Below are 11,100 nucleotides of genomic sequence, written 5' to 3' on the forward strand. Positions count from 1 at the left end.
AAGTGGAGAAGGAGTTCCTATTTCTGTAACACTGCCACAGTTTTCAAGGGCATCTATCCATCTCTAAGTAACGTCTACTGTGATTTTCTCCTTTTGGCTCACACACTGCGAAGTCTGCCCCGTGCAAGGAACTCTTCACTGGACACCGCTACCCTCTCTGCACCTCCTGCTACTCACTATACCCGCAGGATTTCAGCACTTCTCTGCTGCCCGGGACATTTGGTGATCGTCTCGAAACTTTCCCCTTGTGTCTGTGATGCTTCACTTCCATCCCTCATCTCTCTACTTCCAAGGCACTGCCTGTTTCCAGAGTGGTTACTCTGTGTGTGCCTGGGGCGATTTCTAGTGCTGCTATACGAATTGTAAAGCCCATCTGGCCTCTTGGGATTGCAGCCCTTTTCTCCCCAGATTTACTTTTTATAGACGCAACTACAAATCCTGGCCCTGTCCTTCCTCGAAAGACTAATCTTCTCCTTATTCCCGTTTATTAAGCCTAAGCTGCTAAGTTTGGAATTCAAGCCCATCTTGGCTTTAGCTATCACTTTGGCTTTATCCCAGCCTTTTTTTTTTTTTGGTACTGGGAGTTGAACTCAGGACCTTGCGCTTGCCAGGCAGATGCTTGTGCCACTGAGCTATATCCCCGGCCCTTCATTTTGGCTTTATATCCCATCACTTCTGACAATTTTTCTGGATTACCTGTACTATTTGATGAGCTCAGAATTATCTGGTACTTTCTTGCCTGCCAAAGGCAGAGGCCCAAGAATGAACAAACCTGGGCTGGGGATGTTGTTCAGTGCCTCCCTAGTATGAGCAAGGCCTTGGGCTTGATGCCCAGCATCAAATAATATACAATTATCTTAGGCCTCTTGCCTTTTTGCAATGCTGTATGCTATCTCATTAGGCCTCTGCTACAATTCGGGTATGATGCTCACCTGTAATCCTAGAACCTAGGAGGCTGAGGCAGGAGGATCTCCACAACTTTAAGGCCAGAATGGACTACACAGTGAGACCTTCTAAAAAAAACAAAACCCCCAAACACCTGCCCCCAAAACAAAACCAAACAAACCCCAAATGAAATGACACCTAAAAGCTCCCCAAGAACCTCTGATAATAGAAATCCTACTCATATCTCAAGCAATAGTATACTGGCATGGGGATTAGAGTATTTTGTTTTAGCTGCTGAGGACTGAACCCAGGGCTTTTGCACTGAGCTACATCCCCAGACCTTATTTTGAGACAGGTTTTACTAATTTTCTAAATTCCCCAGGCTGGGCTCGAACTTGAGATCCTCTTGCCTCAACCTCCCCAGCATCTGAGATTATAGGTGTGCACCACTGCCCCCTTTTCCATGTTTGTACTTAATGACAAGGAAGTATGCTATGGAATTCATTTTTCTTCTTTCTTTTGGGTGGTAGTGGTCATTAAACCCAGGGTTTTGCACACGGTAGGCAAGTGATCTATCACTGAGCTCCAATCTCCAGTCCCTTTTATTTATTTTTGACATAAGACAGGGTCTCATTTTGTAATCTAGGCTGGCCTTGAACTTGTGGCAATCCTCCTGCCTCAGCCTCTTGAGTAGCTGGTATTATGAGTGCGTACCACTGTGCCCCTGGCTCTGAAATTCATTTTTTTTTTTTTTGGTACCAGGACTTGAATTCATGACCTCACACTTGCCAGGCAGGTACTGTGCCGCTGAGCTAAATCCCCAGCCCTGAAATTTGTTTACTGTCAACAGTACCTGTCATAAAACATGTTTAATAAACATTATTTGTTGAAATGAATTAAAGAACTTCATTTTTTAAAAATTGCAGCAAAAATGTTAACGGTAGGAGAAGAAACAGGCTCTGCAAAGCGAGTTTGGGCCAAGTAAAAGTAGGAAAAGAAGTACGCCCTGCAGCATGAGGGTGGGCACCGCGCAGGAGCGAACATAGTGGCCAGGAACCTCAAAGTTTGAAAACAGTCAGATAAATCAGCGAATCTTTTTGGGAGGCAGACTATGGCTCAAAAACTGTTCCCTTGTTGGATGCTTTGAACTATTCTTATCAGACCTATCTAGATAAAAGGGGGAAGTACAGAGTCTTACCACTCTTCTTCAGAAGTTCTCCTTTTCGGGATTTGTCCAGGTTTTCAAGAAACTGTTCGAATACTTTCACGTAAGGTGCTAGACTGGTCCTCTTATAATCTAAATTGTGAAGCATGTACGCTGTAATTAGCAATGTTGGCAGCAAGAGTAACATAAGAATATAACTTTTAAGTTTCTTGTAAGAATTTTTTTTTTTTTTTTTGAGACAGGGTCTTCTTCTTTTGGTACTAGGAATTGAACTCAGGACCTCACACCTGCCAGGTAGGCACTGTGTCACTAAGCTATATCTCCGGCCCTTAAGACAGAGTGTTGCTATGTAGTTCAGACTGACCTTGAGCTCATGCTGTTGCCCAGGTTGGCCCTGAACTCCCAGAGATCCTCCTGCCTCAGCCTCCCAAGTGGTGGGATTACAGGTGTACACCACCACCCTTAGCTCTTTTTTTTTTGGTCTTCTTGAGACAGGGTCTTGCTAGGCAGCTCAGGCTAGCTTTGAGCTCACTTTGTAGCCCAGGCTGGTCTCGAACTTGCAACAATCCTCCTGCCTCTGCCTCCCAACACCCTTAGTTTTTGCATGAATTTTCTAGGGGTGGGGTGCAGCTTACTAGCTAAGTGATAAAGTGCTTGCCTGGCATGTGAGAAGACCTAAATTTGATCCTCATATACACAAAAACAATTTTACACTGGAATTAAAAAGTTCTCTAGATAGAAATATAAAGAAACATGTAATTTCAACACATAATAAAGGTTGAGATTTTTAAAACATTCTCTTTCATAAAAGACTTTTAAATTTAGTGGCTTTTACACTTGAAGTATATCTCAACACACATGCCAAAATATAATCAGAAATACATGGTCTATATTAGGATTAAAATCAAATATGTAGCTGGAAAAGTAGGCTTATATTCCTAAGATTTTCAAATATATTTAAAGTTTTCTAATAATTGAATCAAGCACAGTATCAGTTTTTAAATTTAAATTAAAGGTTAAAAAAAAAAAAGCTCGATGTAGTGGCGTGTGCCTGTAATCCCAGCATTCAGGAGGCTGAGACAGGAGGATCACTGCTGGGATGCAGCTCAGTGCAAAGGCTCTGGGTTCAATTCCCAGTACTGGGCTGGGAGTGGGGTCCCTAGCTAAACAAAACAATTAAATGACATAAAAAATTGAGTTTCTCAGTCACATTGTAAGTACTCAAAAGTCATATGTGGCTATCAATCTCCATAGTGAGCTATAAAAATATATTAAAATCTCCATCATCACAGGGAGTACCATGGAATTCTTTTGCTAGAATGCACCTTTTGGATGCCAGAACAGAGGATCATTAGCAGGACAGTTTAGAAATTACTCAGTTCCTTTGATTTTTTTTTTTTTCTTGGTCTTTTTAAGACAGGGTCTTGCTATGCGGTTCAGGCTGGCCTTGAGCTCATTTTGTAGCCTGGGTTGGTCTTGAATTTGCAACAATCCTCCTGCCTCAGCCTCCTAAGTGCTAGGATTACAGGTGTGCACCACCACTCCTGGCTAGGCTGTCTTTAAACTAACTAGGTAGCCCAGGCTGGCCTTGAACTTGTGATGGTCTTCCTGCCTCAGCCTTCTAAGTGCTAGGATTACAGGCATGGGCCACCACGCCTGACCAGTTGATTCTTGTATTGAATAAATTTTAATAAAATTGTTATTTTTATGTTTCTTGTGATATTATCTTATGAAAATTAACAAAAAATGCAATTTTTGGTCATCCTGTATTAAAATAATTGGACTGGTAAGTGGTTAAAAAGTTTGTGTTAGAAGTGAAGCTTCAGGCTGGGAATGGTGGTATATGACTGTAATCCCAGCACTTGGGAGGCTGAGGCAGGAGGATTACTGAAAGTTCAAGGCCAGGCTAGGCTACATAGTGAGTTCAAGGCCATCTTGAACTTCATAGCAAGACTCTGTCTCAAAAAACAAAACAAAACAAAACAATACCCCACAAAACCCCCAAAACAACCCACAAACAAACAGAACTTCAATATATTAACCTACCTCTGGTTCTGTGTTTGATATCAGATTCAGTTTCATTCTCCTCTTTTTCTTTTTCATTAGTGGAAATGACATTTAATTCACGGCAAATGGAGCTACAAATGACAGAGTAAGAAAATTCTCCAGTTTGTTTCTGGTCAGCATTATCCAGTAAATGCTAGCATACGAATCCTATGAGATTTTCTGTGAAAAAACTGTGTGGCCTGGCTCAGCCTAAGCTCAGTGATAAAATGAGCACTTGCCTAGCATGCTAAGGCCCTAGATTCGATCCCCAGCACTACAAAGAAAAAGACTCCCCAAACTGCCAATTTGGGGTCTTTGAAAGACTACAGTTTCTTACTGTACTTTTCCATGCATGTTATTAAAGTCTGAGAACTCGTACAGTAAAGAAACTTTTCTTGGCAATGCCGGAATTGAACTCAGGGCTTTGCATATTCTAGGCAAGTGCTCCACCATGGGCAGCTTATCCTCAGCCCTAAATAGACTGTTAATATGTTTAAGCTGACATTTCCCAGACTTACAATTTTTGGTGCTGGGCACTGAACCCAGGGTCCTTAGCACTAAGCTGTACCCCTGGCCCTCCCAGACTTACTTGACTTTAAATCTTTCATAAAATAGCTGAGTTTTAAACTCTTATTACTTATTCTGGCATTACAATGAAATCTTAGGATCAAGTATCCACATGACCGAATGAGCATTCCTGTGCAGTGACCCTTCTAAGGAATCCAGCATAATGTGTTTCAAATTCAAATTCACAAGGAGTGACCAATAATCTGGAGCATACCTTATTTATTAATTTAATTTTTCCTCTGGTACCAGGAACCGAACTCACGACCTTGCGCTTGCCAGGCAGGCGCTTTGCCGCTGAGCTAAATCCCCAGCCCCTGGAGCATACCTTATTGTTGGAACCGTAAAGGGATCAAACCGATCCACTTTCTGCAAATCAATAGGCACAGAAATCCGACCTGTAAGAACCAGAAGTTATAAGCTGATGATTGTGAAATACTAATCATTATAGGCTGTCTTCTAATGAGTTATCTCTGGTTAAAATTTTACAGAGGGGTAGACTTATTTGTTAATAAGAATATTTAGAAAATATTTAGAAATATAAATTACTTTCACATTGGCTTTACCTCTTATTTATCTTAAGTAAAAAATGATGTGAAGAATGTTGAGCTATTTCTTAGTTGCTCTTATTTTTACTTTTACTTCTACATTGTTTTGGGGGGCGGTTACCAGGAACTGAACTCAGGACCTTGTGCTTGCCAGGTAGGCGCTGCGCTGCTGAGCTATATCCCCGGCCCCTATTTCTACATTGAGAAAGAAGATTACTTTAAAATTCCAAGCTGGGTGTGGTGGTGCAGGCCTGTAATCCTAGCATTGGAGAGGCTGACACAGGAGGACAGCCATGAGTTCAAGGCTAGTCTGGCTACAGAGTTAAGTGTAAGGCCAGCCTGAACTATATGGCAAGACCCTGTCTCAAAAAACAAAACAAAGTTCCATATTTAAATTCAGAAAAAAAAAATTCAGGAAATCCCCAAATTTACCAGTCCATAAAATGGAATGAAAGAGATGGAAATAATTCATTATATTGCTTGGTTTATTTGCTGAGTTCAAAACAGATACCTAGACGCTGGAAATTTATTCTTTTTTTCCATGCTGGACATGCTTTTCGTTTTTTCTTGAAAAAAGGTCGATGTCCTTCAGGCTGGCCTTGAACTCACCGTGGAGCCCGGCCAGGCCTCAGCTTGGTGGTGATCCTCTTGCCTCAGCCAGGGCTGGGATTACAAGCGTGCAGTACCATGACTGGCTATGCTGAACATCTTTACAAAGCATTTTGGAAATAACATACAGTCACGTGCCCATAATGACCTGTTGGTTAACAACGGGCTGTCTGTACAGTGTTGTCCAGTGACATCATAGCAGTCTGGTTTGTGTAAGTACTGCACATACTGTGATGTCTGTACAATGTTGGAACAAACCAAGGATGTACGTCTCGGAAGGTATTGCTGTTTAGTGATGCACAATCTTTGATAACATTATATTACCCTTGTCTAATATCCACACTTGGGGCAACATATTAAAACGTATCATATCTCACAAATGATATCATAAAGCCAGGGATGGTGGCACACACTTGTAATCCCAGCACTTCAGGAGGCTGAGGCAGGAGAATCACCATGGGTTCAAGGACAGCCTGAGCTACATAGTGAGACTCTGTCTCAAAAAAAAAAAATGAAGGAAAAAAGGACTCGGGGTGTAGCTCAGTGGTAGAGCCCTTGCCTAGGGTGTGCAAAGCCCTGGGTTCTGTCTCAAGCAGTGCAAAAAACAAAACAAAAAAGACACAATAAAGCTAAAGAATGCCAAGAACAAGTAATAAGGGAACTGGGACTTGTTTGAAGATAGAATAAAAAAAACTGCAGCTTCTTGACATGGAAAAGGACAGAATAAAAATGTACATACAAAAAAATGTATATACAGTACTGCTGGGTGTGGTGATGCACACCTGTAACCCCGGCATTCAGGAGGCTGAGACAGAAGGATCACCATGACTTCCAAGCAGCCTGAGCTACATAGTGAGTTCAAGGCCAGCTTGAACTATATGTGAAACCCTACCTGAAAAAACCAAGAAAGTACGTAAGTACTTATGAGCGAACATAACAATTTACCTAAACCTTAAACATTAGAACGAGAGGGCACTCACTGAGGTTTAAAATTAAGCTTAAAAGAAATATAAGCTTATTACCAAAAGAAGCTAAAAATAAATAGTTGACATGATTGAAGAGAAACCATACAAACGTATGAACTGCACAGTCCCTACAGGTTATTAAAGGAAACGGCAGTTTGGAAGAATTGAATAGATGCCATACTCTTTCAAGGACTTTACATTTTATTGTATTTTTTTTCTTTTGTTTTTCTGAGACAGTCTCTCTGTACAATTCAGGCTGGCTTCAAACTCATAGTGATCTTCATGCCTTAGCCATCCCAGGGCTGGGATTACAGGTGTATACCACCATGCACCATCTTTTTTGTGTTGTGTAGAGACATGGCCTGGCTATGTAATCTAGACTGGCCTTGAAGTTGTGGTGATCCTCCTGCTTCAGTCTCCTGAGTACTGGGATAATAGGCATGTGCCACCATGCCTGGTAGAACTTCGCATTTTAGACTGTCATCATAACCCATCAAGATGCTGGGCATGGTAGCACATGCCTCTAATCCCAACACTTGGGAGGCTGAGGCAGGAGGATTGTTGCGAGTCTGAGACCAGCCTGGGCTACAAAGTGAGCTCAAGGCCAGCCTGAATTGCATAGTGAGACCCTGTCTCACAAAACAAAACAAAACAAAACAAAACAAAACAAAACAAAACAAAACAAAACAAGATAACCCATTAAGATAGAAACATTTATCTCTACTTTAAATATAAAAAAATTGAGACATAGAGAGATTAATTTGTGTAAGGTTCCATAGCAAATGCTGGAGTTTGTTGACACTAAAGAGGATAATTATATACTTCTCTATTATGTTCCTTAGTTGGACAGAACACAGTGTACGCCAACACAGCTACTTTTATATAAATTTTAAGGTCAGTTTCAGTCTTTCAAATTATATCTAAGACAAACATAGACAAAGAAAGCTTAAAACTATTGAAAACAAAAACTTAAGGAAGCAGCATAGTAGAAAACACATAAAACTTTGAGTTTTAAGAACTGAAGTTACAGGGGCCCGGACTATAGCTCAGTGGCATAAGTGCCCGCCTGGCAAGTGCAAGGTCCTGAGTTTGATTCCTAGTACAAAAAAAAAAAAAAAAAAAGAACTGAAGTTACTAGGGAAGGAAATCCTGGGTAAAAAAACAAATTGAGAGGCATTACAATCCCAGACTTGAAGTTATACTACAAAGCTACTAAGATAAAAACAGCACAGTATTGGCATAAAAACAGACATGAGGATCAATGGAACAAAATAGAGGATGCAGAAACAACTCCAAACACACTCGGCCACCTTATCTTTGACAAAGGAACCAAATAACTTCATTGGAAGAAAGTCTCCTTAATAAATGATGTTCAGAAAACTTGCTATTCATATGCAGAAGATGGAATCTAGACATGTACCTCTCACCATGCACTAAACTAAAATCAAAATGGATCAAAGAACTAAATGTTAAACCAGGCTGGGCTTGTTCCTCAGAGGACTCACATCTAGAAACATAAAGAATTCAAACAATTTAAAGGACCCAATCAAAAAATGGGTAAGTGGGGCTGGGGATTTAGCTCAGTGACACAGTGCCTGCCTGGCAAGCGCACAGTTGTGAGTTCGATTCCTGGTACAGGAAAACAAAACAAAACAAAACAAAACAAAACAAAAAAACAGGGTAAGTGAAATGAATAGATGCCTCACAGTAGTACAAATGGTTAATAAATACATGAAGAAATATTCAGCATTGCTGGCCATTACAGAAATGTAAATTTAAACAACACTGAGATTCCATCTTACCCCAGAACAAATAGTCTCATCAAAAAATCCAGTAACAAAGGCTGGAGAGGCTGTAGGGGATGAAAAAGGAACCCTTCTACACTGTCGGTGGGAATGCAAACTCGTGCAGCCACTGTGGAAATCAGGGTGGAGATGCCTTAAAAAAAATTAAAACTACAAATTCCACTTAACCCAGCTATTCCCCTTCTAGACATCTTCCCAAAATAGTTAAAGGCATATTACAGAGATACATGCATTCCCGTGTTTACAGCAGTGCTATTCATAAGAGCCAAATCTTGGAAGTGGCCTATACGTCCATCAGCAGGTGAATGGATAAGGCAGATGCAGACTACTCTGCCATAAAGGAGACTTGAGTCATGTGTAGGAGAATGGATGCACCCTGAGACCACAATGTTAAGGGAAATGCATCAGACACACAGCTTAAATATTGTACTTTCTCTTATATGAGAAACGCAGAGTAAAAATAAAGATCCAAATAAAAGACAGATAATAGCAAACAGGGAGAGAAATGGTTGTCAGTGGTGAAGGGGATTAAGAGATGGAGGAAGGAAGGAGGAGGAAGGGAGAAAGGATTAAAAAAAAAAAAAAGGAGGGGCTGGGGATTTAGCTCAGCGGCAAAAGCGCCTGCCTGGCAAGCGCAAGGTCGTGAGTTTGGTTCCCGGTACCGGAGAAAAACCAAAAAAAAAAAAAAAAAAAAGGAATTGGCTGTGTTATGTACACGTGCCAGCTCCACACAAGAATGTAAACATATACTGCAGACATACAAAAAAAGTGATAAAAAAGAAATTAAGATGTGTTATACACATGTACTAACTTCTGATAAGTAATGTAAACATTATGTATCACACATATATACTAATAAACTAAAATAATAAAAAAAAAGTAAATTAAAAAAACCCTGAATTCAGCTGGATGTGGTCCATATGCTTGTAATCTCAGCACTCCAGGAGGCCAAGGCAGAAGGATTGCAAACTCAAGTCAAGCTAAGCCAGGCAACTTAGTGAGACCTAGTTTCAAAATAAAAAAAGGGCTGGGGATGTAGCTCAGTGCAAAGACCCTGCTTCAATCCCCGGTACTACAGGAGGAGCTGCAGGATGGGGACAGGGGGAAGAACTGAATTCTGCTCCCAGCACCGACACGATTTGTTTTATGACTCTGAACAAGTCACTTTCACCTCTGGGGCTACTGTCTTCTCATCTGTGCAATGGGAGTTTTCGCCCTGTGATTTCTAGGTCCTTACCAACTCTCTATTTTGTTTTCTGAGCCACGGGTCTCCCTATCTAGTGTGGGCTGGTCTTGAACTCATGGCGACCTTCCTACCTCAGCCTTCCAAGCGCTGGGATTACAGGGTGCTCCCCCACGCGCAGCTTTGGTTCTTACCAATTCTAATTTAAACATCAAACTTCTCAAATCCAACTGAAAAAAACATTAACAAAGCAGAAGCTTTAACTGACAACATAAAAGATAATTTAGGTATAGCTAGAAGAACAGTCTTCAGTCTTTAATACGACAGATGTATGTGTTCACACCTTAATGATGTGTCTGCTAACACAAAAAAACTTTTAGTTTTCCTTACATTCTCTACATTGTACCTGTTTTAGGGTGAACACTAAAAGGGCTCTTCAGTAAATGATTGATTCCTTTGCTAACATTGATGTCCAGCCGTGGAAAACAGTACTGCAGCATAATCTCCCACTCTAGCCAAGGTCCGCATTTGTCACTTTTGATATTCTAGAAGATATAAGGCCAGCATGAGAATCAGGAACTTTTGAGCATTTCTTCATTTTTAAAAATTTTATTAATGAAAGTTAAAAAAAAGCAAATGATTTATTTGAAGGTGAGGAAATGAGGAGCGGAAGGGAGACAGAGACAGTCTGGATGAGTAGGGAGTATTTGCAAGGGAAATTCTCTAAGTATTTCTTTAAAGCAGGTTAAAAAATGATCTGCAACCATCTTCAACTGATCGAACAAAACAATCAGCACTCAATTAAGAAATACATTATTATATCTGTAAATACAGATTTCAACGGAATATACCTGATTTGTGCTGATTACTCTTTTTAGATGCTCCCAACGCTGAAGTGAATTGTGAGACTTCTGGAACGCTGTCTGAAGGTCTTCATGAATTGGTGATATGACATTAAGGAATACATTCATTTAAGGCATATCAACAAACAACTTAGTTTTTAGTATGTATTACCACAAGGATATATAATGCTTCCATACACACACACCCATACACCCCCCCCCCACATTTATGGCTTTGTTTTTTGTTTTTGAGACAAGGTCTCACTATGTAGTTCTGGTTGACCTTGAATTCACTTTGTAGCCCAGGCGGGCCTCGAATTTGCAACAATCCTCCTGCCTCAGCCACCCGAGTGCTGGGATTACAGGGGTATGCCACCACGCCTGGCTGGTCTTGAGCTTGTGGCAATCCTGTCTTAGCCCTCCAAATGCTGGGATTATAGCCATGTGACACCATGCCCAGCCACATTTCTTATGGCATTCCAGATTAG

General features: G+C 40.8%; 1 protein-coding gene across 1 annotated transcript in view; it reads right to left on the reverse strand.

Annotated features, from left to right (window-relative positions):
• The window catches only part of Prim1 (primase, DNA, polypeptide 1 (49kDa)), a gene marked incomplete in the record, with an annotated part of 28,830 nt that overhangs the window by 7,933 nt on the left and 9,797 nt on the right, over positions 1–11,100 (reverse strand). The window contains 5 exon segments of the mRNA XM_013520988.1: positions 2,084–2,182; positions 4,097–4,188; positions 4,989–5,058; positions 10,177–10,315; positions 10,622–10,713. Of these exon segments, the coding sequence (XP_013376442.1) occupies positions 2,084–2,182; positions 4,097–4,188; positions 4,989–5,058; positions 10,177–10,315; positions 10,622–10,713 (492 nt within the window).

The sequence above is a fragment of the Chinchilla lanigera genome, unplaced genomic scaffold, assembly GCF_000276665.1.
Source record: "Chinchilla lanigera isolate Chin_1 unplaced genomic scaffold, ChiLan1.0 scaffold00057, whole genome shotgun sequence".
NCBI classification, from domain to species: domain Eukaryota; kingdom Metazoa; phylum Chordata; class Mammalia; order Rodentia; family Chinchillidae; genus Chinchilla; species Chinchilla lanigera.